We start from the raw sequence: 27,023 nt of genomic DNA on the forward strand, positions 1-27,023 counted from the left end.
AAGGAAATAACACCCAGGACCACATTTTTATGTGAGGATTAAAAAGAACTCAGCAGGCAGTGACCCAAAGGATTTAACTAACATTTGAAAAAAATGAAAGCATCCCATGATCTCCTGCAAACTTGGAACTTGTGAAAATCAACAAAATAACTTATATGAATGACTGAAGTTTAAACTTAATCTCCTACTTTGAATTTGTAGCTTGTTTTTATGATTGAGGTTTTAATTAGAAGCTATTCAAAGTACCATATAGGGACCGTGATTTATTTAAAGAGCTCGAAAATAAAAATTAATTCTAAAATTTATTAAGTTAACCGTCATAACAACAGCAACAGTTACACGTAAGTTTACAGTTCACTTCCTGCCTAGAAGCCTTCCACCTATGTGGCAGAAATGCTAGGAGGTGTAGCAGCAGTAACTTGGAGTGCATTTAGAGAAACCCAGTTACTGGGTTACCACCCTTTTTCCCCATTCTCTTCGCTCCTGTACCGAGAAACCCCGCGATAGAACGGGGAAGGTCGGGTGCAGCACCGGGGCTGGCTCACAACGACCCTGCGGCCGCTACACCCCCAGAGCGGAGCTGCGGCCTCAGCCCGGGCTGGCTCACACCGACCCTGCCGCCGCTGCGGCCTCACCCGGGGCTGGCTCACACCGACCCTGCCGCCGCTACACCGCTGGAGCGGAGCTACATCCTCACCCCGGGGTGGCTTACACCGACCTTGCCGCCGCAACGCCGCCGGAGCGGAGCTGCGGCCTCAGCCCGGGCCCATCGACCTCCGCCCGCCTCCCCCGGCACCGCCATCTTGCAGCGGCCCCGCCCTGGCACCCCTCCGCCCCGCCGGTCCTGCGCGGCCGCGACCACGGCCGCCCCCGCCCGGCCTCGGCGGGGCCTCGGCGGAGCCCTCCCCGCGGGCGGAGGGCGGTGAGTGGCAGCGGAGAGAGGAGGAGGCCGCTGCCGATGGGCGGGGCAGCACCGCCCCCCAGGGCTGCGGGCTGCCGGCGGAGCCCCAGTCGGCGTCCGGCCGCCTCCGGAGCTGCGGGCAGGTTAGTCATCGGGGGTGTGAGGTGCTGATTTCGCCCGGCCGAGCTCGGTGAGCGTCTGGGGCGGGACCCCGCGCAGGACGGCCCGAGCTGCCGGCTCCGGCTCCGGACCCCCGCTGGGGCTCCCTGGCCTTCCGGAGAGGCAGGGCCGCCTGGGCACTCTCGGACCCCCGGGGAACGAGGCCGAGCCAACTCCGATGCTCCCGACTGGGAGCGGCTGGCGGCGGTGGGTGCGGAGTCACTGCTGGCAGCGCGGAGTCAGCCCCCGCTGGCTTGTGAACAGCCCGGAGGAAAAGTTGGTGGTGCCCTTTGTAGAACAAGCGCAGAGTGATCTTTGGGACGGGAGTGTTTTTGCGAGCTGGCTGATAGCGAGGTGAGCTCCTGCTCACGGCTGTGCTGGGGAGGCTGTGCCGGTGCTGCCCGTTCTGGAAGGAGTCGGACCCGTCCGAGCCGCGCATCCCCCGCGGGGCGCCTCGGGCGCGGCCTGGCCGCGCTCGCCGTCCCTCTTACAAAGCACTAAGGTCAAGTTCAAACTGCAGGCACAGTAACTTTTGTGATTGTATAATGGTTAAAAATACTCATGCTGGTTTACCGGGAAGGTATTTTAATCTCTGTGTTTTCCGAGGACTGTTTGAAGGTTGAACTGAACTATGTTGGTTTATTTATAACTTGATATAGAAACATAATACAGAAACGCATTTACTTCTATCAGTAAAATATTTTCTGGTTTAGGGCAGCTTAATTTTTGCAACCAAGTTGTCAAATTAGGAGTAGTATGTTTGGCAGTGGAGACATTGCTAGTACTCTTAGCACCCTGTTGTGATTTTTGTGTCGTTTGAGTGGAAAAAGTTGTTGGTTAAGTGGTGTCTGTGGTTTTGGCCATACTACTTTAATCTTTACAAGGACAACTTCAGGTTGGTATTCTGAATTAATTCTGTGCTTATACAGAATTAAAAAATATTGTTTATTGCTAAAATGCTCCTTGCAAATTGCTTAACTTCAGGAAAGTTGTTCTTAAGCAGCAAGAGTTGCTATGTGTTATGCTGTGGTAGTATATGCATACCTTGCTACTTTTGTCTTGTGAAAGTCAAAATTCAGTGGGCATTTTTATGCAAGTTTAAGGAACTTCTTACTATAGAGCAGAGATCCTCTCTTATTTTTGAGAGGACTTATAGTTAAAAGGTCCTCTCGTTCAAGGCCTTTGCCTCCCTGCCATGTATGATTTTTTTTTTTTTGAGTGGGACATAAAGGTATTTAAAGTAAGCTAATTTTGAATCATGGGCATTTAAGTTGATAATATCTAAAAACAGCATCCTTGGTAATTTCCCATGCAGAGTTCTACATCTCCTCCTGCTTTGCCTTCTTATCATGAGTCTCTGTCTCCTTATTAGGTGATGACAGTTAACCAGGCCTTAGATAAAAGTTTTTTTATTATTACAGACTTGTCCATAAAAAGTTTGGGGCTAGTCTTTATTTCTGGCATGTATAAGCAGAACATTAAATTCAAAGAAGAAATTTATATGCAGCATTTACAGGATTGATTATTAGTTTTAGCATTTGTTTACACTTGTAACCCTATTATTATTAGTTAGGAAAAAAAGCAGTCACTGTTCTGGCACAATGTTGTATATATATGATCAGATTCAGCTATAGCTGTTCATGCTGGGAGTTACTGAAGAATGTATAGATAAATCTTGAAGTTCCTATCAGCCTTCTTGCCATTTTCTAGGCTTTTTATTTACCTAAATTATACAAATACATTCAGATTTCAAGTTTTTATTAATTGTAAATGAATAAAAAGTCATTCAGTTTTACACTGTAACCCTGCTTTCTGATAATTTATCATTCTTTTCTTTTTTGGCAGCTAAAATGAATTCAGTTCCTGATCCCACCTCAAGTCCCTCTCACCCCCAGCAGCATCTTGGAAGGTCTCAGCTAAATGCTGCTCCTGTGGCCCATAGTGGGAACAGTCAGAGACCTGGAACCTCTTCAGGAGATTCTGCAACTTCTTCAGTTCCTGGCTACTCCCGGAGCAGGGAGAAAACAGAAAAAAAGGGTAAGTATGAAAGCAATTCTTATGCAAAATGGGCTTACACACAATAATCTCCCAATGTTTCATGTATATGTATTCCAAACTCTGTTTAAAGACACTGTAAAGTAGGAAAATAAATTTCTCCAATTTCTTTTAACCTGTTGTTGTGCAAGAGTCTTTTCTACTTCAGCTTCCTTTGTGCATATTTTTGAATTTTCCTATCTAATTTTTCAGGTTTGTACAAAGCAATAGAAAAGAACTTTATTTGAAAAATTGGTAGGGAGATTTAATTAAATTTACTATAATAATATTTCAACATAATTTCTTTGTTTGGCTAGAACACATGCTATAACTGTAGCTTTAATATGAATTCTAATGTGGATGCATAAGATACTACTGTAATGTCGACTGATAGAATAATAAACTGGTACATGAAGCCAAAATTGAAGTTAATATTAGCAGTAAGATAAGAATTTGGATTTAAAGTCATGATACACTGTGAAAGGCAGAATGATGTGGTTCTTTTCCCCCACTTGCTGTGAAACTATTGAGTTTCAAAGATTGTGGAAACTGATAGGATGAGAGTAAGGTCTTGTGCAAAATGCAGAACAAAAGCTACCTGGCTCCTGTATTCACCTGCTGAGTTCCAGTTTTAATTCAGTTTCTAATCTAAAACTTGTGCAAGATGGTCTTGTGCTCAAGGTCTAACTCATCTCTTGCTCTTTAACTTTCTTTAAAATTGGACTTTTGGTTGTGAAACTGCTTATGTACATGCCCTTAATGTTCACAAATATGAATCTCTCTATTGAAGATAGTAAGGCATCCAAGAGTTTAAAATTATTAAATGTGTGACTTTCTGTGTGGCACATACCAGATGCAACTGAGCTCTGCACGTAGTTTTGGCCAATATTATGACTGTGTCAGCAAATCTGTTGTTTGCATCTAATTCATAATTGACTGTTGGAACCTTCTGGGTTCCCTGTTCCCAATGAAGGAGAATTTTTTTTGGATATCCTAATTTCTATCCTGTGTCAGTATTCAGTACCAATTTTGTCATCTAGCCCACTTGTAAAAGAATTGAGAGATTATGGAGATTTGACACTTCTAACATTACCTACATGGTTGCTAATTTAGAGTTAGTGCTAGCAGATATGTTTTCTTTCTTCATTTTCTAGCTTCTTAGTATGCTTCAACAGGGAAAGAATAGTAACTATAATAGGAATATGGTATGAAGTTATCTTGGCCTTAGTTATACTATGATTTGAAAAAGCAATACATAGCTTTCTGTTGTTGGTGCCCGCATTCGTGCAAGATTCTGGAAATCAACCGTCTGTCTAGTGGTGTTTTGCACACAGGTCCTGTCAGCTATTTTTTTTCTATCTAATTTGGAGATTTTCTTACTCTACACAAATGTTGGACTTCTAAAATCACACTGATTTTTATCTTAGCCCTCTTTACAGTCCTGTGTATTTGCTAATGAGCCCTACCTATGCAGCACTGTATTAGAGATGCTGCTTATAAAAGAAGGCTTTTGAGCATTGATGTATTTCTCCTTTTCAGTTGTGACTCATTCCTGATTGCTTTAAGTTCTTCCTATTAAAATATTATGGGTGCCTGGTGCCACTGTCATTGCCCTTCCCATGCCCTTCTTAATATACTCAAGTATTTAATGCAGCAGAATGAGCTACCATTGCCATAGTGTTGTGCTGTAATCTTGAACAACCAAGATTTTAGTGAATTTAGATAGAAAATGTCTTCAATAATATATAATACAGTATTTTCTTATATGGCTTATGGTTTTAGAGTTATGCCATTTGTGATAGTGCTAACAGTTAATAGAGCTGAAAACTTTTTTAAAAGAAAGGAAGTTCTGGTCATCAGAACTTAAAAATGGGCATTTTAGTAGGACTTTAGAAAGAACTGCAAATAAAAATACAAGTTCAAAGATGTACATATGAAAATAAATACAAAACAAACTGATATGTCAAACAGAAAATTGGCACTTCAGAAATTCTCAAAATATTTGAACTGACATGAAGGTGTTCCTTGGAATCACCAGAGCCCTTATGATAAATAACATTTGACTTTCTCACAGGTCTAGGAAAAGTGAAGGATTTGGACTCTCAGCCAGGGCATGTTGTGGTTTGGTTGTATGAAGGGAAATATGCTCCAGCCCAGATGTTCTGGGAAGGGCTGCTCTGACTTCTTTCTTAAGAAGTTGGGTAATTTTTAATAGTCACTATGACTGTAACTAACTCAGAGTGATGGAGAGAGGACAGAAAAGACCAGCACACTAATATAGAGGAAGCTTTCTCAAATCTTACTAAATACATAGAACACTTCTCTTTAATGATGTCTTAAATATCTTGCTCAAATTTAATTACTGTAACAAATTTAAGTTTGTATAATTTTAATAAATCAGCTATAATTTCTGTTTGGGAAGGGGAAATCTACTGTGTATATGTCAATTATTTGGAATAGCAGTTTCAGCTCAGGACTATCTACTCAATGCTCATGTGCCCTCCCCCCACAGAAGGTCACTGGTATACTGGGCTGCAATACTTGAAACATTGCCCAACAGGTGGAAGGAGATCCTTCCCCTCCAGTCAGCACTGGAGTGCTTCATCCAGTTCTGGACTACTCAGTACATGAGAGACATGGAGAGAGTTCAGCAAAGGGCCACAGAGATGGTGAATGAGCTGCAGCATCTCTCCTGTGGGAGACAGGGAGCTGGGGCTATTCAGCCTGGGGGAGAGAAGTCTCAGGGGGATCTATCAATGTGCATAAATAGCTGAAGGTAGGGTGCAAAAAGGATGGAGCCATGATCTTTCCAGAAGTCTCCAACACAAGGATTAGAGACAGCTGGCACAAACAGGAGGTTCCCTTTGTCCATCAGTCAACACTTTTTGTTTTTCCTGTGAGGGTGACTGAGGACTGGCACAGGTTGTCCAGAGGTGATGGAGTCTGCATCCTTTGAGATACTCAAAAACCATGTGGACACTGTCCTGGGCTGTGGACCTGCATGAGCAGAGGGGTTGCAACGGGTGACTTCCAGTGGTCCTTTCTAACCTCAACCATTTTACTAATTCTTGTAATATTCTTGTATTTCTGATCTGTCCTTTTTCTTCCAGTTTTTGTTAATATACACTGTGTTTAAGGCTATATTATCAAAGTGAATGTTAAGTACTTTGTTTCCTGGAAGCACACATCACATCATCTATTCCTGGAGCATTATCCATATCTTGCAGTGTAATCCAACAAATTAATGAATGCTTTGGCTCTGACTCAGTAAAGCACTTAAATACACACAATATCCTCAGCAGAACAGGTACTTCCTTTGGATCAAACTCTTATACTGCCATTTTTTATCTTAGCAATTTTTCAGTCTCTGTTCTGCTAATGTATCGTTAGGTAATGTTTATGTTATTCCTTGAATAATTTCTTTCACAATGAGAGGTAACAGTGTTTTGAGAATTTATTGAGCAAATTGAATCTGTATTTAATGAAAAAAATAATAATTAGGATAATTTATAAATACAGGTTTTGTTGTGTTAAAAAAGAAAAGGAGGGCATTCCTATTTCTACTCAAAACTCTTGCATTCTGCTTATGTATGGGTTTGGTTTTCCATTCCTTGTGTATGGAGGAATGGAGTGAATGTCAATATGTCAGCTTTCATGTTTAAAAATGAATGAGAAAAAAAATGGTTACTCTTTCAAGTATGTTCATGGACAGGGAGCTTATTAGTGAGCAAAGCATATACACTACTAATTAGGGCTCCTGAAATTTTAAAGCTATGGAGTCATCAGTATTCATGTGAGCAAATTACAGGAGAGTTCGTGTATAGCAGGGAAGACCAGTGTCTGCTTGCTAGTGAAGTCTTTTGAAACAGACTGAGATTCTAATCTCATAAGACACTTTTATGCCTCTAAGGTGCACAGGCCCCTCAGTATCTGGTCCAGGTGCTACATACCCCTTCCTGCTTTCTGTGTTTCATCCAGATACAGCCTTAAAGCAATGTGAAAAGACACAGCGTGGGTGAGAGCTCTGGAGCTCCCAACACCAAATTCTCCAAGTAGGCTTAAAAATATCATTCTTGCTAGAGAAACCATTTCCTCTCCTTACACACAGAATGGAGCTTGGAAAAAAGCACTTTCAATGTGGTGACTTCGTTAGCATGTGAGTATCTGTAGTACTGCTGCTATTAATGTTTTTTGAAAGAAATGCCTGAGTCTGCAGTCAAGGTAAGCGCCCTGTATTGCTGAGTTAGAAAGTGGATCTGTATGTCCCAGGAGATCGTTTGATTCAGATGAAAGGAAAGCAGAATTGAGAGACACTTTTCACAATACAGTCGTGATCGGATCCTTGACTGTCATGTGTGGATTCAAACAACTGCTTCAATTTAGCCACAGTGATAACTTGAACTGGATGACTCTCACCCCAGGTGAACATTTCTTGTGATGGAGGTTATCTGGAAGAGTTACCATTTATTGTAATGCTTAAGTATATTCAAGCATGTAAAGTGTCTTGTGTAAAAATTGACTGTCTGCTGGTCAGCAGGTAAAAGAAGTCATGCTAGGATACTGGAGAAGCTGGGGACAAGATGGTAATTTTTCATATGTGCATGAAAAAGATTATTACTGGTTTATTACATCATTCATGCACATTTGCTAGTCAATAAGGCTGGAAAGGAGAAATTGCAAAGCTAAGTTGCAGTGCTTGAAGAAAGGTCCCTTTGGTTGAGGAACTAGTTGGGGTTTTTTGTCCATGGTTTTGCTGTAATCTCTTGTTCTAGAATTGAGAACACAGGGGAAGGTGTTTGTACAGAGAGCTTTGCAGACAGAAATCAATTTATTATATTTTGTTTGTAGATATACAGAGTTCTGCGTGTACTTAGGTTATGAAAGCTTTTGTACCTCTAGCAATAAAATTATTTTATTGACTGACTTCATATTTATAAATAGTGAAAAAATATTTAAAACAGTTTACAATGCATTGCAACAATTTATAACAGTGTGTCTCCAAGGCATTGCTAAATGATAGCTAACAAATAGGGAACCTTTCTAATTTACAAATATTTTCCAAGTGTTACCTTCCTTCACTTACAGTTACAAAGAACCTTTGCTTCAGAGCTCTATTTTAGCACTGCTGTGTCTCTACTTTTTGGCAGTTAGCTATTACAGACTAACTCTTGAGGCAAACTGAAGTGTTTGTGCAAAGCTGGAAGAAATCTCAGAAAAACCTTTGATTATTTGAAGGAGAGGATTATGCCTTGAAGTATTAATTACTTAACAATTTATCTGTCAGTTTATTAATGCCCCTTCAAACTTTACCTTTAAATACTCAGGCTTCTAGAAAGCTCATTTGCCAGGCATTGCTGTGGGAGAGAAAAGATTCTTTCCAAACAAAAGTTAATGACTGTATTTTTTGATAAAATTTTGGGACATCATCATTGTTGGTGCAGAACAATGGAAGTAGGCTTTTTCGTGTCTGCTGCTATTGTCAGTAACATGCTGGTATTTTTACCACATACAGGAGGAGGATTGAACACCCATTTATTGGAGGAAACATTCTCCATCTTTCCTCTTCCACCATTTGAAATACATTAATGGGTTTTCTGGTTGATAACAAAATACTATTACTGCTATCAATTTTTTTACATTCACATGATGAACCAGATTATGGAAGGTGCCCTAGCTCAGTCTTCATCCATTATTTTCCAGGTGGATCAATTTCCTAATCTGTTTATGATAACAAAATTTCTAGCATAGTCCCAGGGTGCTGAAAGAAAGGAGGGTAGAAGGGGAAGAGCTGTACACATATTAGTGAATTATATAATGAAATGGGAGTGGCCCTATAAATTCTTTGGTGTGAAGGACTTAACATTCCTTTTGTGCAAATTTAAGAATTTAATCTAGTGGTTGGAATCTTCCAATTCAGTTTCCTTCAGAAGAGATCCAGTATGTGTGTTCCACTGTGCAGACAAATCTCTGTTCCAGTACAGTAGTCAAGGAGAGATTTGGAGCTGTTGTTGCTGGAGGCCCCTCGCAGCAGCAGCCCCACTTCATTGTGAAAGTTAGAAGGTGAGACTTGGAACAGTAAACTGGCAAGTAAAGCTAATCCTTTGAAAAGTTAATTATTAGAAATGCTTAAGTCACTGGATTTGTGGTTTTGCTAAAAAGTTGGAATGTTCCTTTTTTAAGCGCCCCTCTGTTTTGACAGCGAATGGACTGCTGGAGTGTCAATGTGAAGTGCTCAAACTGCAGAATTGCTGAAATTCCATGTGCATTGTGCAGGTTGTTATGATAACTTTCTGCTGTCTGCACCTACAAAAATATGTGGGCTTGGTGAGCTCTGTGGTCTCATCTTCTCATATTGTTTTTCATTGCTTTCTCCTTTCTTTTTTTTAGTGGAAATGGTTAATATTGATGATTATCAACTAAGAAATGACAAGATGCTAATTTATTTTTAACTCTACAGTTTTGGAACTGTAAATTTGTTAGATTTATCCCAGCTCATCCATAAAGGATTCAATCAGAGATGCCTGCATAGGAAAAAGCAGCAGGACTGGCTCATTAGTTACGTATAAAATTGTTTTATTGACTTTAAAAGATCATTGTACAGTAATAGCTACACTAGAAAAATACAGATTTGAAGAATGTTTTTTCCTCCACTTTTAAAATTTATAGTCTATAATATCACTCTTTGTCTTCCACCTACATGCTTTTTTTTTATTACTCTCCTGACAATTTACATTCATTTTGTGGGGGTGCAGAAGTTGTTTCCAGTTCAATTTAATGCTATTTGATGACTTGCAATTGTGGTGTGACTAAGACTGTTATCATATCTACAAATGCATTGCTCCTCCCAGAGAAAGTAGAGTTGAGTCCTAGACTTGAACAGCTCTGTAAACAAATGTTAGTCCTTTTTCTCCCATCGCTGTTACCACTTTTTAAAGTCGAATGCCTGCCAAAGTATGGTAGTATAAGAACTTGGAATTGTTCTTGGGACAAGTAGAGTTGTCTTAAGATCTTAAGGCATAAAAGAAAAACATGCAATGTACTCTTAATTGTACCAAGTCTTTACTATGCAGTTAAGAATTCAGGAGGCTTCTGAAAGGATTCAACACTCAGTGAGGAGCTAGGCATCCAAAGTTAATGAAACCTTTTTTCAAATCGTTTATGTTTGTTGAGCAAAGTATTTCTTCTTCATCTCCAGTCAGTTCCCCTGTCACTATAATTGATATGTGCAAATCATGTTTATGACATGATGCTTGATGCCAGCTTTTAAGTGGAATGTCAGTCTTTCCAGAAACTGTACTCCTACACAGTTACTGCACACAATACCACTGAGCTTTTGGAACTTGTGGAAAGTGAGTAGGAGGATTTCTCTAGAGACTCAGGCTTGCTCTCCTGAGCACTGAAGGCTCAACAATACAATCCAGTGACACAAAAAAGCTGTTAGAACCTGCATTTACTGTTATAAAATGTACAGATCAACTTTTCTAAAAGTACATATTCTACCTGTGGTGAATGGGGGTGATCTGACATCATTCACTTAGGAAATAAGTTTACATAGCATCTTCTAACAAAATAAATTATTTTTATTTTCCATTAATTTACTCCTAAGAGTGTCTGAAATTCTAGAAAGCTTGTTTCATACTGAAAATAAAAGCTGCAATAAAAAGCTGTGTGCTGTCCCTTGAAATTGTTGAATTTGTTTGATTTTTTTTTAATTAACTTACCAGATTTGTGCTTACAGAAAGAAGCATAAAATCCAGTGTAACACTATCAGAATTACCACCATGCACTTCCAAAAGGACCTGGATGGATTATATAGGACACGACTCCAAAAGAAATACCTTGTGGGCAGATTGTGCACAAAATGTGTTGCTCTGCCTGTTTTGGTTGATATCCATGGACAGGTACCCCCATAGGCTTTCATTTTCCTACTTTTTCTTGATTTTTTATTTATTGACAAATAGGTTCTGGTTATTTACTTTGTAGGTGCATGCATTCTTGTTGCCTGCTCCCTCTCCCATGTTATAAAGTTTCCTTTGTACTAGCAAATGAGCTATTACTGAGAATCCACCACAAAAGGATTTCCTATAGATAGTATATTTAATTTTTGAAAATTGTGCAAACAAGTTCATTCACTCTTCTAACATGAATTAACTGCTTCATGTTTGTGACAGGGTGTTTTTCTGACAGCTCAGTCATGCTTTGGGGTTTGGGTTTTGTTTTTGTTTTTTGCTTTCTGTTTTTTTAAGTACCACAATAAAACTAGATGATAACAATACAATCCTATCATAGTTTTGAACAGTGCAGTAAGACATCCTCTGACTTCATGAGAAGCTATAACATTTTCTGACTGTGCTATAGAAAAGGTAAATACTGGATGAATAGAGAAAGAGACTGATGAAAACTGAGCTATAGGAGAAGGATTCCCTTTCAACAGTTGTCTGAGAATCACATTCAGTCATGCAGAGCTGAAAGATGCCAGTGCCTCAAAGCAGTTTGCAAATACAGAGGTTTTGCAGGTGGGTTGTCTTCAGCAGCTGGATGCTTGGTTTTTAAGAAACCAAATGATTCTTTTTCATGTTGTTAATTTTGGGTTATTTCTACTGAAGCCATGGAAATCTAGGGAACAGAACACATTTCAGTGCTGTTGAATGCAAACTGAGCATGAAAAATTAGTAAAAAACTGAGTATTAAAAACTGACTGGCTTCCAGCAACCTGATTGTGTTTGTAAATATTATGGTAGTAGTTAAGGTGATGTAGGTCTTTTGGTGCACCACCCTAAATTCTGTTGGCACAGGATTCATAGCATGTTTTTGACCTTTTACTGGCTATTTCTTTTTCATCCTAATCCAATGCTGGATTATATAGCTGTATTTTAATTTTTTCTCCGATGAAACTTGTGGCAAAGACTGCTTTTGTGATTCTAAACTTAATTGTAGAACAGTTAGAACCTATCTGGATGTACTGCTTAAGCACTTTTAGTAATACTAAGAATGGGATAAGCTTTGCATGTTGCAGTTCAGAGGCATATTTTTATGGAAATTCCTGAACAGAAAAAAGGTTAAGTAAAAATCCAGCTTCAAGTCTTGATAATGGAAGTCATAGAAGAGGCTTTTTCAAATACAAATAATTCTATATCTGTCTTTTCTGTGCCATATCAATCTCCACCTACACATTCATTTGTTCATCTTACCTTGTGGAGCATGGTGGGAGGAGTGGAGTTTAGCAGTGAATATAGTTTATTCATACTAATATCCACTCACTGTAGAAGCAAGTAATTTTCCTTGTGATTGAGACAGTACTCCCTTTCAGATTTAATTACAGTAAAGCCTTCTTGCTAAAGCAGTAAAGTGATGTATGCCTGAAGCTCCAGGTAAGTTCAGTGCTGTGCAATGTGGCAAAGTTCAGTTCAGACATCAGTGCTCTTCATGGTATATAGAGAATTTCTTCATATGTGGGAGAAGCTCTAATGTCGAAGATGACATTCTTCACTCCCTGCTCCCACCCCAGTAATTTAGCTGGTAGAAATGCCTGGGGATGAAATCCTGTTCCATACTACTCCATCAAACATCTCAATTACTCTGTCAGTTAATAACGTGACACTGAGGGAGATGCCTGAAATCCTGTAACTTCTTATAAGTAGAAAACCTACTGAAGTTCAGTAGTGAGCTTTTGGAATAAAGCTAATGAAAACATGAAGTGCAGTTTTTCTTCCTCTGGATGCAATCCAGCTTTTTCTTACATCTGAATTAGCATGGGTGTGTTCCAGTTCAGGAAGGCTCACAGAAGCTGCTTTCAATACTCAGTGCTAATAACTAGAGATTGGTAACAGGCTTTGTCAGGTTCAAGATTCTTGCTACCTTTGTCCTGAGAATCATTTACACTGTTATTTACAGCATACCTGTTAGAGCCAAGTGGCTATTTCTAAATGCAGTGCTAGTGCTGTCCTTTATTTTATTCAGAATGTTCTTTAGCTACTTGCAGCATAAACATTTTTTAAAAGCCTTTTTAAACTCATAGAAATATTTAGCATTGGCCAAATACTTTTAATCTGTTCATGCCCTTGAGTTCTTGTGTTTGGAAAGACACTGAATAGACTCTCTATTTACCTTCTCCATTTCATTCTCCTCACTTTCTTCCCCAAGTTATAAAGCTCTGATAATAGTGCCTTATTAGCACTGAACTGTGTGTTTCATAAAACACTGTTAAAACACTAAGGTGTTACACTGAGTGATAATAGTTCAGAGCTTATCACTGTGTGCAATGATAGAGTGCCTTCATGGTTTGCTGCATTTCATCTAGCCTTTTATCACTTAATTAGTCATTAAATCCTTCTTCTGGTTTTGCTTGACTTTTTTGGTTTTTTTTCCTAAATAACACAGAATCATCGACAGATTTTGGCACCTTGGTATTAGCCCCTTTTTTTTCACTCATATAAATTTATTGAGTGATTTAGGCCTTATTTTATATCCCTGTGTGTCTAAACTGATAATCTTTCCCCTGGGAGAATGAAAGCTGTGTTTTTCTAATCTTCATATTCTGTTTCTTAATCTCTCACTTTTCTATGTAACCTGCATTCTAATTTGTTTAGAGGACTTAAGTGAGAAGCCTTGTTCCCTATCTTTAGAGGTGTAAATATGAGCTGGATCCACCTGTCCAACCCAGTATATCTATTTTTCTTAATTAGGAAAAAAAATAGGTTTTTAATTGTTTTTTTGTATTCTCCTCAGTTGGAGGAACTACTTAACATATAAAGTTATTTATTAAATATATTTAAAATCACATCCTATTTTTGAATCCATAATTTTCTGGGATGTAGTTGAGGTTGTTGTTGTTGTTGCTTTCTGGCCTTTTTGCTGCTCTGTTTTTTCTCTAAGTCACGTTTATTCAAACAAAAGGTTAAGGAAACTACATTTAAAATTCTATACCTAAACCTAAAATTTGCAAGATCATTTGTAAGACTGCTGGGCTCACTTTTCTGGGCCACCTTGATAACAATTTTTTCCTGTGTCAACTGTCAGATCTTCTCATGGAATAGTGAAAATGGTCATGTATTTTCCTAGGTATGCACTCAGTGAGCTTGGAGGTGTGTTCCTGCTGGGCAGGACTGAACATATTATTTTGTTGTGCATATGCTTAGCTGTTCCTGGCTGTTTTCAGTCACTTCAGGAATACTTCCTGTACTATAAAATGGGAGGGCCAATCCAGAAATCTTGTTTTGTATCTTGACATCTCAGATCCTTTATTCTTCCCAGCACATGGGTTTTATCCTCCTCCTACTGCACATTCCTGTCAATTCTTTTTCTGAGCCCAAATGAATGCATGAAGTCATGATCATATAAAGTTTGTATGGTATACAGGCTTCCTTCATACTCTTTGTGGGGGTGTTGCTTAATGCATTAATCTTTTGTTCAGTAGAGTTTCCATGAGCTTTAATATTCACTTGTAAAACCTGTAATTTCTTTTAAACTTACATATTTTGTATGAATGCTTCATTGTTGCTTCCTGTCTGAGAAGGTGCTTTCAGTTTTCCTTTTATCCTGTTCTTACTAGGTTTTCACCTTTTCATTCAAAGCACTTAGAAGTCTGCAGCTTGTGTTTGTTTAAAAAAATTATTTGTTGTGCACGATAGCATGACTGTCATAGGGCTGGCCTCCAATAACTGTGAACAAATAAAACCTCAAGCTCAAAAGGCGTAAGAAATTGTGATCCTTTAAAATGCCTTTTTTTTTCTTAGTTATTCCTTGTTCATGGTCTTTGACCTCTTGCTTAATCTGGAATTCAGGGGCTGTAGCTGTGACCTAAGAAGAAAGCTGTGTGCACCTGGCCAGGGGTGATATTAGCAGGCAAGGGCCTAAAACTCCCTTGAGCTGAGTAAATCCACTGCTGAGAGCTTTAATGTGTTTGTGTTGGTAGGAAAGTAAATCGACAAACACTTTTGTTATTCAGCACGCACTCTATTGCTTCTTTCTGCCTGAAATAACTGTAGTAGATTTTTTTGAAGGAAGGTAGTGATTCTTAGTGGTTAGAGGAGCACTGAGAAAATTGAGGGTGTCTATCTGATGTGTGTGTTTGTGTGTATGATCCACTTTGTGTGCCTATATGTACAACTAAAAATCTTCCTTTATGTGAAAGGACTATTATGTGCCTTTAAAGATTTCAGAATTCAAGAATGGAAGTGTCTCACGCAATGTCACTTAAAATGCTGAGGTTTTGGAAGCAGTGTTTGTCTAAAATTTGTGTAAAAGGTTTTGTTAAGTATGTGATCAGACACTTTGCAGCAAGCCAGCCAACTACAGTGATGCTCACATGATGTGATTCAATTGTGTATATTAAGGGTGTTAAAAGGGCTGGGAATCTATTGCATCTATTACTGATTTGTATTAGAATACTGGGAAGGAAATCTTGTGACAACCCCAGTTTACTTTATTTGTCTTTAAAGTCTTTTGCATTGAACATATTTCTTATCTAGATTGTGGAAGTCCGTTCTTCAAAACTTTGTATGACTGTTGAAGAGATTTTGGGTTTTAGTCTTCAATATAGCCTAAAGATGAGGTTTAGATATGATATTTAATCTTTAACCTGTAATGGCATCTTCCTTTTGTGATTTAAAATTTTAAGCATTGGTATCTTACAATTTCACTTGGACTAATCCCCTACTGTGGATTGACTGCCTTTTTGTCATTTAAATGGCTAAATTTCAGAGGTAAGGGACAATAATTGCATCCCAGCAAAGTATTTAAGAAACTGAAATGGTTCCTTTTTAAACATTTCCTGTCTCTGATCAAAACCTAGTAGAAATAGTAAAAATGCCTGCCTATGACAGAATGAATGCTAAATTCCCATTTGAGCTTACAGCAACAAAGCTGGAATCTTACTTTATGTGGTCAATGTGACAAGTAATGTGTGAGGCTTCAAAAAGTAAGTAGCTGTCTTTCTGTACCGTGATGACATAGATGCAGCAAAGTATGATCTGCCATCTGCATCATACTTTGCAGATCACAAATAATTTTTTCAATTTTTTTAAATGAAACAGAAAAAATAAAGTATGCAGTGTCATTTTATATCTTAAACCTAAGATTTTTATCACACAGAATAAAAAATCCAAAACAACTAAAATTTTATTAATAATGTTATTGTTACAATATCTATTAACTAGTTTGTGTTGAATGATCTGTCTCTGGGAAAGCAGAATTAACTATATTGGGAATTGATTTATAGAGCAGCCTGATGATGAACTAAGCTTTAAACAGTCTTGAGTTCTTGGTGGCAATGTTGGAACTACAGCAAATATTAAGTACTAACCACTCTTCTACACCCCTGGTCTTAATTTCTTTTGTGAATTATGTGCTGTCTTAAACTTTTCTGCTTTCTCTTCCCTGCTTTCATTTGAATGACTGCAGTGCTTGTGAGCTTTGAATGACTGATAGACTTCATTGGCTTGCATTAACACACTTGACACAAAACAGCTAGTGAAGTCAATTTTAATTGTCATAAAAGATATATGAAGTATTGCAAGTTGAGTGTTCCTGTCTTGTGGAAATTTTTATATTCAAGACAGAGTTAAATTTGACATTAAAAAGGTATGAGTTCTTTGCAAAGCTGGAAAATAAAAGCTTCCACTGACAGCACTTCCATTGCAATACTCTTAGGTGGGAGGAATACACAAGACATTTTCTGACTAAAAACATGCTTAAGAACAAGAGTGATAAGTTACAGCCATCACTTCTTATGGTATTGTTGTGGGGGGTGCATATACTCCTGTGTAGTTGTTTGTTCAGTGTTGAGCTGAATTGAAAGAATGCGTTGGCCATCCTTGTTCTAAAACACACCTTGACTGTGCTCTGGACCTTTTACCTTCAGAGACTGACTTATATACCTTATGAAAAAGTAGATTTATAATGGCAGCCATGAAACTAGAGTCATTCATGCTTGGCCTGTTTAATTGTCCTCTTGGTTATCTTCTGAGCAGAGGAAAAATATGGCTGGTTACACGAACTGCATATACTAAGATATTCTAAATTTGATCTCCACAATGTGTTCTTCCACCTTTACCCTACAACTACAGAATCAACCCACAGGCATATTTTTAATTAACTCTCCGTTATTTATGTTCATAGGTCACATGTGCAAGTACATAGAATTGATAGTTGGGTGGGAGAGATTGGACAGTAGGTTGAAAATAACTGCAGAAAGTGCTTCTTTCCCCTGGAAGTCAGCTCTGTTAGAACAAACAAGTTCAACTAGTTTACTGCAACCTTTTTTTTTTTTCTCATTGAAGGAGGTAGTTCATAAGGCTGCACATATTTAATTTTTCTTTTTTTCCCCCATCCTTGCAAATACCATTATGTACATGTTAATCTGTAATGTAATTGCAATAAAGTAACTATAGCCTGGTGTTGTAAAACATTTTCATTTTGTTTCTTCAGCTTTCTTTTGAAATACGTTTTCTTATCTAACACATTCCACTGAACAAAAAGAGCTAAAAGGGGTCAGAGCTGTGCCATGCTCTTGTGTGTGCCAGGTGGAACAGGACAGAAAGGAGACTGCCATATAAGACTGCCTTTCTTATTAGAGCTTTTATCAGTTCAGCAAACTGCTTTCTGTAGTTTGTTTTTCTTATATGTGTAAATTACACTTTATCATTTAACACTCACTAGGAGGCACGAATGGTGCCTCCTATATTATCCAGAGTATCACTGAAATATCTGTGGTGTTCTCAACATGTAGAAAACCCTGAACAGAAAAAACAAAAGGTACAGAAATTTTGATGCAAAAGGGTTGAATGAATTTGAAAGCACAGGAGGAAACAAGAAAAGTAGTGCCAGCTTGTTTCATTTGAGTGGGGTAGGTAGATAAATATTTCACTTCTTTCAAACACTATGCTCTTTCCTGTAACTTCCTGTTTATTGTTAGCAGAGAGCCCCTGAGTGATGTTTGCTGGTGTTAATGGTGCCATCTGGAAAACAGGCTTTTGACTTGTTTAGAGTTCAAATTATGTTGGTTATATATCAGGGCAAGGAGATTAAGTAGTTAATTCTGCTGGGATGATGTTTGCCTATTTTACAATAATATTTTTACAGCTTTTTGAAAAGACCAAGTACTAAATGAAAATTATTTTTCATTATGTGCCTTGTTTAGCCAGACAACATGTTATAATCTGGCATTAGAACTTTTCCCAGTAGAACTTGGCAGACAAAACTATCATGGTGAAGAAGAAATCTTACTTCATTATTTGCTCTTGTTAAATATACCCATTTTAATGAAGTGTTGGCTTGTAGCCTGTTCTTCTTTAAAAATGGTCCCAGTACCATGGATGTTAAAGTGTGCAAGTGACCCTGTTCTTGAGGAGATCATGTGGGATGGGGTTGATTTCTTCCTTCCTGCCATTTCATGAAGAAGAGCTGGTAGTGCCTGGCCCCTGAGCTGGCAGTGCAGCTGCTCACATTGCCGTGCCCCAGTCAGGCAGGGACTCTAACTTGGAGTGGTGCCTGAAAGTCACTTTCCTACACCTGGAAACTGCTTCCCAAGCACACTTTTCATGCTGCCACTGCCCTCAGGACGTACCTACAAAGGGTCACAGAGTGTTTGGGTGGGGTAATGTGGTCAATAGGGGTCAGACTTCGGTGCTTAGTGTGGAATTTGGGTCTGCCTTTCTCACTATAGTTTTAGATTGGTTGGTTAGTAAAGCTGTAACTCTGAGTCAGTGGTCAGTTGTCCATTCTTACTCAAAGCATACAAGTTGTATTGATTGTTCTCTTTAAAATTTTTCCAAACTAATTTATGAGAAGTCATCTCATGAAAGAGTAGCAGTCCTGGCCTTCATCAGCTTTCCTATTAACTAATTCTTTATTCATCAAGTAGCACGCAGCTTGATATTGTTGGCAAACACTGGATATCAGATAAAGCTCTCAAGTTTCTCTTTATGATTGACTGGTGGAGCAATATGATGCTTTTGAAGAAAACCAGTTGTTTAAATCTGTAGGTGTTCAGTAGATGGGAAAGAAAAATACAAGGTGGAGTGTGGAGCAAAATGAAAACAACCCAAGGTTTAGCAGGTGTAACTGTTGTTAGTTTCTGTATGCTCTAGAGACTGAGGGACTGAGCTTTCAAATACACTGTTTTAAAGACTGATTAATTTTTCAAAATCTTAGAAAATATTCCAGTGCTAAATAAAGAGATTGACAGGTGAAAGACTGAAGTGATATCAAGAAAAGAGTAGTAAACGTACAAAAGTTGATCCATATTACATGTTCCACATGCACTCATATTAATGAATATTCTATTGAGAAACAGATTTTGTGGAAGTAAATGAGAAACTCTGAACTGTGGCATCCTGTGGCATGTAGCAAATAACAAGGGTAAATATGCTGAAGTACAATACTGTCAATATTGTAATAAGTTAATTTCCACTGTTCTTGAAAACCCTTATGTTGGATTCTTTAGTTATGATCATTTAATTTTTCAACAGCATACAGCACCAATTGTAAAAATACTTTAAACTATTGCTAGTAAACAATTTTCTTTATCTAATTTTTAGAGGGCATGAAGGAAGAACCTGAAGTGCTCTTTGAAGAACTGCTTGAGAGGGCCAAAGCTGGAGAATCAAAAGCACAAACAGAGGTAATTATATATGGGTTTTGTCCAGTCTCGTTTGCTCTCCATTCCAAAAATACCACTGCCTGCTGCAGAACTATTATCTCTTCCTCAGCTGAACTGTGTCTGTTTAGATGCTAAACTATTCAAAGGAAGGTGATGCCATGTGGTTTCTCTGCCTTGAGAAATGCTGCTTCCTTGACAGTGTGAGTGGCTTCAGGTCCAGCTATTTAGGATGGAAAAGGTACAGAACTGATTTTGCTTTTCTTTTTCTTAAAGCAGCATGTGGGGAGCTGTGCAGACAGGGACTGTTGAATGCTGCTGGTTCAGCACACTGTATACAAAGATACCAGGGCTCTTAGGCTGGACCCTGGAGGAAGCTGCCATTGAGGTGCTTTAGCAGGGACAGAGGTTGGTTGTTGATGTTTTGCTCATATACCATTTCTCTGTTGAATTAGAAAAGAAACTGCTTCCCAAGCACACTTGGGAAATTTTAGAATTTTAGAAAATAAGCCTCTTGTTTATTGAAATCTTTTACTTATTTAATGGCAGAGAAAATTGAATTAATAGTATCAGTTCTGTCTTGCATTGTTAGCACTTCAGGTTTTCCCTTAGGTTTTAGAAAAATTGTACAGGTTTTCCACTGCATTCTATTGCCTGGTATAGTGGTCTAGTATAAATAGCTTAAAATTTTCTAGAAGGGTTTTAATTTTTGTTTAACCTGGTTAGTGTTTTACTTGAGCATTCTTTTCTAAATTCTGCTTTCATGACAAATAAGAATGGTTGCAGTCTCCTACATGCTGGTTGGTGGTTTGGATTTTTCCCTAAGGATCTCCACTCCTATTGTAAATAAAAATCAGAGGTGGGGATGGGAAAGTAATTCTTTTAAAGCTGGTAAATAAAAATATGGCAGTGCTAGGCTTGTTCTCCATTCCATATCAACTTGTTTGAGGGGCAAGCTGACCTTGGAGTTGTAACCTGAGATAATAACAAATTCCTCACTTTGAAACAGCTGGTGGCTTTGTGGAGGATGAAACATTATCCTTGAGGGAATCAGTGCTGTAAAATCCATCTTTTGGCTCTATTCCTCCACACATAAGAAAGCAAAGTCCATAATATTCTTTCAGGATATAATTTCCAATTGAGTAAGAATACTCAGAAATACTTACATAATCTAAGTCTGTGATGCATACATATGTATATAAATGATGGGGGTTTTTCTCTTTGACTATTAATTCCACTTTCACTCTCTTCCTTTATCTCTTTAACTGTGTACATTTTCTACTCCCACACAATAATAGGATTCTTACCATAAAAAGATAGAGCATACAATTTTGCTTCAGTATGCACTCAGGGTGAATTGACTGCCTGAAATGGAGCCTAAAATACAGTAATTTATTTTTTTAATGCAGTCACGTTTCTTGTTACTTGTGGAGAGAGAATTAGCTTTTAGTTTTTAAAACCCAAAAAGAAATTTATTTCTTCTCTATGATTGAATACATTCCTTTAGAATCAATTAGAGAAATGTATTTTAATTTCTCACATTTGTAGGAGCATGAATGAGATGCTGAGATGCCACTTCTGTGCTGTTTTTTAACAATTACAAAGTCAAACCCAAGAAATGAGCCGGTTCTACGGCTTGTAGTTATTTTATTATTCTGTATATATTCAAAAATAATTCTGCAATGACTATGGAAAAAAATGCACTCTGAGTGGCTGTCAACATGTACTACTGTAACTTTATATATATATTTTTTTAATCAAGAAATAACTATATGGCAGTTACATAAATGAAACACCCACAGCTGGAATTCTGTAATGGAGAAAAGGCAGTTCTGTGTCTTTAACCAGAGGATGTCTGCAAGGGGGCATCTTGCTTGAGATGAACACCTCACTTAGCAAAGCCAGAGATGGGAGCAACCTTTAGACAAGTACAGTGTGAGGGTCTGTGTTAAGCTGTTACCAAGTATGACTTTATTTCACACATTCAGCTCACAAGAAAGAGAGAATCCCAGACTACTTAAATGACAGATTTGAGGTTAATGCTGTTTCCCATCCATTCTTCCTCCTTTGACTGGTACAGGCCAGAGCTTTGCAGCCATTTTCAGGTGGTTTGATGTAGGAGCATTGCTGTTAGAACCACAGTCAAGCCAAAAAGCATTTCAGTCATAAAACAGGTTATGCTATCATTTTGGTTGTGCTATCATTTTGCTTGTGCTATGTGCCTTTTGTGCTGTGACTAGTCCCACAAACTGTTTGTTGATGTTGCAATACATGTTTCTGTATCTAAAAGGTCCTTAGAAACTTAAGAGCTGTGTGATTAAATGTTGATACTCTTGAAGTTTTGCTCAAAATCTCAATGGCTATAAATATAAACCTTCTTAAAAACAGCTGTTCTTGTCAGATAAATGTTATTTGCCATAACCTGTTCAAGCAATTCCTTTCTGAAAGAAATAGCTGTAGGTACATCTGCAGTTGAGTGATAGATTGCCATGCAATTGCTGAAAGATTTTTTTCTTTTTTTTGTCCCATACACTCTCTTCTTGGTGTGCACCTCCCATTGAATTCTGGCATGACTTTGTAATCAATGTTTGGATTATCTAGTCCAATTTTCTCCTTATTTCTGTATGGTTTTGGAGAGCTTCACTGTATGTGCTATGGATTTAATGTCTGCCCAAACTGTCTGTGTGAAGTTGTTGAAGCACTCACTGAAATGTATGAAACCAGTTAAATGGCTGGAGAAATAAACTTTCCTGGAAGAAGAAAGACCTTTCTGTCTTATATCATATTATATATATATATATATATATGTGTGTGTGTGTATATATAATTATTATATCTATTATATCACTGCATTTAATCTACATAAGGGTAACATGATTTATTAATCTCTCAATTGTATTTTTTTAGTCACCTTTAGTGGCAGTAACAAATACTGCAGTAACAAATGAAACTTTCAGAGAACCTTTCAAAGAGAGTTTTTTTATTCCAGCAGATAATATTGTGGATTTTAAAAGCTATTAAGGTATTGCATTAATTGCTTCTAGAATGTAGCTGAATGAAGTAACATTACGGAGAGAGAGGGGGAGTGCAGTGAGCCAAGCAAAAACATTTTCCACATTCTTGAGGTATGCAGATAAAATGTCCAGTAGTTCTGGTAATTTTCTGCCATTTCACTTCTTATTGCCTTGTCTTGTGATAAGCAGAAGAGTTTCATACCATTGCATAAATATATTTACTAGTACATTTTCATATATTTTAATTTTTAGAAGGAAGAAAAAAGGTGGTGTTTTTTCTTACCGGTAAAACAGTAATACAGACACCTGCTTGGTAATTTCTGTAATCCTGAATAGGAGAATTTTTATAAGCCTTATCACTGAATTTCTTTGATGCTTAAGCAGTATTAGTTTATTTCATTCACCAAATAATCATGAGTTTGCTTTGATCTTTAGTGACTGAACTGATGTGAGTCAGGGATTGCCCTTCTTGAAGCCTGCCTCCATGTCAAGATCTTGTAAATAGCTTCATCTGAATTTCTGATTTTCACTGTCATCAGATTATATTACACTTACTTTTTCTGTCTCTAAAAGAAAACTAGCAGTATTGTCTGGTCATTGTTGTAGGAGGAAAAGAATTCAAGAAAACTTTAAACACTCTGAGCTTCACTTGATTCTGCTAGATGCCTGAACACCAACAGCAACTGATTCACTGACCTGGCCAAATATGTTGCAATTCCTTCTTGCTTCCAGTTCTTCCAGATCTTTCCAATCAGAAGATCAGCTTACAACTATGTTCTTTAGTGCTAGGAGCAAATGTTTTGACTTTTTGTTCAGAGAGAATTTATCTTAGCTGAGTCCTAGGGGCTGGGAAGGAAGAAGAGAGAAAGACATAAAGACAAAGTAGAGTATATTTCAGTAATTGAAGGAATTTTGTTTCCTATTTATTATAGGTGGGGAAGCACTTCCTGAAATTAGCAGAAGAGGAGGATGAAGAACTTAACAATTGTAGTGCAGTTGACTGGTTCATCCTTGCTGCTAAGCAAGGTCGAAGAGAAGCTGTCAAACTCTTGCGTAGATGCCTGGAAGACAGAAGAGGTATGGGTTCTCTGAGGCTTCCTGCTTGCACTTCTCACATTATCTGAAACAATACTGTACTCCTTTTAACTCTGAAAAGAGTGGTTAAGGTATGATGGAAATGATTGTGGCAAAATTGCATGAGCAGTTGCTAACAGACTGTTCCAACAGGTAATTTAAAAAGCACTAATTACCAATACTGCTTATTAAAGCATTTTTGTTAGTTATTTGCTTGAATTTCTTCATGAAATCCATGCATGTTCTTCTCATCCTAACCTTTCATGGAAGCTTCTTTTCTTTGACTCTGAAGAGCATATATAACCATACACCAGCTACTTATCTGCTGTTGTTTCATTCTTTTACCCCTCTCCAACCTCTCTTCTAATTGGTCTTGATCACTGTCTTCTCCTACTTAAGAGTCTCCTCTTCCTTCATGTTACTTCTCATACTTGGAATGGTCTCTTCTTTTCCACGAACTATCTGAACTCTTATGAGGGGGGGAAAAAAACCCAAACAAAACAAAAAAGAAAACCAACTTTTATTCAGTTCTTGGTGCCTTTGCATATCACCCATGCCTGTCTGCACTAACTTTTGCCTGATCCACTGAGCTTCAAAAGTTGAAGCAAGACATAGTATAATGCATGTCTTGCACATCTTTGAAGTACAGTTTAAACCTAAGCAATGTGATTAGATTTTGATAAGAATGGACACGGAAGGGCATTCAAGTAATTTACTTGGGTGGTGAGAATGTGACTGAAACTTGAGAAGTTTCAGACTAAACTGAGAAAAATAAATTGTGAGAAAATCTATCATTTCTGCGTGAGTGTGGAATGAGTGTGTAATGTATTTTTTCTTTTTTTGAGGCATAACAACTGAGAATGAGGAAGAGGTGAAAAAGTTAACATCTGAGACTGACTTGGAGAGGGCTGTTCGAAAAGCTGCCTTGGTCATGTATTGGAAATTAAATCCAAAAAAGAAGAAGCAATTAGCGGTTTCTGAACTGCTGGAAAATGTTGGGCAAGTTGACAATGAAGGTTTGTTCATGAACTGAATTATGGTATTGAGAAAATACAGACTTATGGGCACAGTAGAGCTCGAAACCTAAAGGGCTTTATGAACAATCAGGAATGAGATAATAGTAAATGTACAATCTACTTAAGATAATGTAACTCTCTCAAGAACTAACCCTCTTTTACAAACTATGCTCTCTGGACTAACACTTGCTGTAGGTTGTGAGTCATTTGAGCACTTGTTCAATTGACCATATATTTAAAATATATTTATTTACCACTCACTGTTTTTGAAAAATAGGTATTTCATGGCTCTGTATTTGATTTTTTTTTCTCTCTAACAGTCATCTTGATGATACCTCACTAGATGTTTCAGTTTACAGATTCAGTCTTCAAGACATTCTGCCATTACAGCACTAAATGTTAGCTATGGCAATCCTGTTTCTTTTTCTAATACAGTAACAGGAATATAGAAAACGAGCCACTTGTTATCTATTTCTGTGTAAGTTTGTCTTTTCCTTACTTTGAAGAAATGTCATTTCCCAGGTGTTGCAGTTTCTGTTTGATCACTTTAATTGACTGCTTTGACTTCTGTTATTGCAACAGATGGTGAGAAGCAGCCTGGCCCAGTCCCAAAGTCCGTGCAGAAGCAGAGAAGGATGCTGGAGCGATTGGTGAACAGTGAATGTGAGTGCATGCTGCTGCTTTCAGTCTTGGCCCGTGGTTTCAGTTTCTAGTTTGCTTTGGAAAACAATTTTGTGGTGGCAGACTAAGAATGTGTAGAAGATTTGGATTGCAATAAACTGATAGTGTCAGTTTATTCTGTGTGGAAAACAAATAAATCATCTGCATGTGAACTCACGGAAGACATCACCATTACAGTCAACCCCCAAAGGGAGTTTGCATGTCATTTGTTATTTTCATATTTTTGCCCTTTCACCACTCAAAAGTCTATTCAGCAAAGATTTTCACTTTCAATATATTTTTTTAGTTCTAAATGCAGTAGCGTTTCTGATTACAGTGAGGGAATGAATTATGCACCAATTTAGTGCAGACAGATCCTCCATTCTATTTGCCTTGCTTCCGTTTGCTCTTCCCTTATAATTAATATTTGTCTTTTCATATTTATTCAATGAATGAGTTAGGAAAGATGCACCAAGATACTTCTTTCATTATTTACAACAGCTTAATTCATGTATTGCAAAGAATTAAACCCCTTAACACACACAGGGTCAGATTTGTAGACTTAAGTCTGTGAGTTTTGTAAGGTTTGCTGAAGTGGGGATTGGAAATGAAAGTTCTTTTTAGTTTGGCATAACTGTTAGAAATACTGATGTGCTTTTGGGCTTTTAGGAGGAAATTGTTATATTAAGAAAATGAATTATCAACAATGCAGCATGTGTAGTTTTTTGAGAACAGTATTTAACATAAGGTTCAATTATTCATTTTCAGGAAAACCTCAGTTTCTTGAAATGCACTAAGTCATATGGAGTAGGTTATGTGCAATCTAGATCAGTTCTTGAAGAACATTTTTAAATGTCATGCAGCATTTTATTTACTAATACATCTGTAGTTCAGATTATGTGGAACTGAAGTGTCATACATGGAATAGAGAGTCAGATCTGGAGCTTTGCAGGTTTAAACTCCTTGAAAGATTAGATTTACATTTCATTAGGTATATTTGGCCTTTACCTTCAAGGATTGTGTTTTTTACACAGGTGACTTGAAAAATAGCACTCCTAAGAAGAGTAGAGTATTTTAGTTTCCATTAGCTTTCACAGAAGTAGAAGAGGAACAGGGACACATGCCTGTGTGAGAATAAGGGATTAAGAGATGTGAGATATTTTGGAAAGCAAGCTTGTGGTCCTATCAAACTGTCTGTGAGACTATGTCAGCTGTTTTTGTGACTTGGCTGCCACTTCTGGCAAGCTAGAAGCAGTCCTTCAAGAACAAGACTGTTGAATTTCATTGTCCAGTCATTGTATCATAATGCAGATGTATTTGGGTTCATTTGAGCTGTATTGCATTGGGGTTCTTTCCATCCCTTTAGGAGAACTGGCATGGGTTGCTACAAGTGAGTGCACAGCAAGTCATTTTGTTCTGGATTCTTCAGTAATTCAGAGAGTTATCAGAAAAGGAACTGGCAAATATGAATTTATTTTTTTAAGGCTTAAATTGCAGATAAAATAGCAGGGCAGTAAATGAACGTATATGTAAGTGTAGGCAGAAATTCATGTGAATTGATTCCTTTT

The 27,023-nt window shown here is 37.9% G+C and overlaps 1 protein-coding gene across 3 annotated transcripts in view; it reads left to right on the forward strand.

Annotated features, from left to right (window-relative positions):
* Nucleotides 1-934: 934 nt before the first annotated feature.
* The window catches only part of WFS1 (wolframin ER transmembrane glycoprotein), a 33,346-nt gene continuing 7,257 nt past the window's right edge, over nucleotides 935-27,023 (forward strand). Inside the window, exons 1-6 of one of the 3 annotated variants that reach the window (XM_036382219.2) lie at nucleotides 935-1,091; nucleotides 2,906-3,097; nucleotides 19,633-19,715; nucleotides 23,638-23,782; nucleotides 24,625-24,795; nucleotides 25,378-25,458. In XM_036382219.2, coding sequence (XP_036238112.1) covers nucleotides 2,911-3,097; nucleotides 19,633-19,715; nucleotides 23,638-23,782; nucleotides 24,625-24,795; nucleotides 25,378-25,458 — 667 coding nt within the window. In that variant the 5' untranslated portion in view covers nucleotides 935-1,091; nucleotides 2,906-2,910. Of the gene's footprint in view, nucleotides 1,092-1,253; nucleotides 1,415-2,905; nucleotides 3,098-19,632; nucleotides 19,716-23,637; nucleotides 23,783-24,624; nucleotides 24,796-25,377; nucleotides 25,459-27,023 lie in introns of those variants that run through there. The other 2 variants (XM_036382218.2, XM_036382220.2) reach the window with 2 other exon arrangements.

This window comes from Molothrus ater, chromosome 4 (genome assembly GCF_012460135.2).
Source record: "Molothrus ater isolate BHLD 08-10-18 breed brown headed cowbird chromosome 4, BPBGC_Mater_1.1, whole genome shotgun sequence".
Classification (NCBI taxonomy): Eukaryota; Metazoa; Chordata; class Aves; order Passeriformes; family Icteridae; genus Molothrus; species Molothrus ater.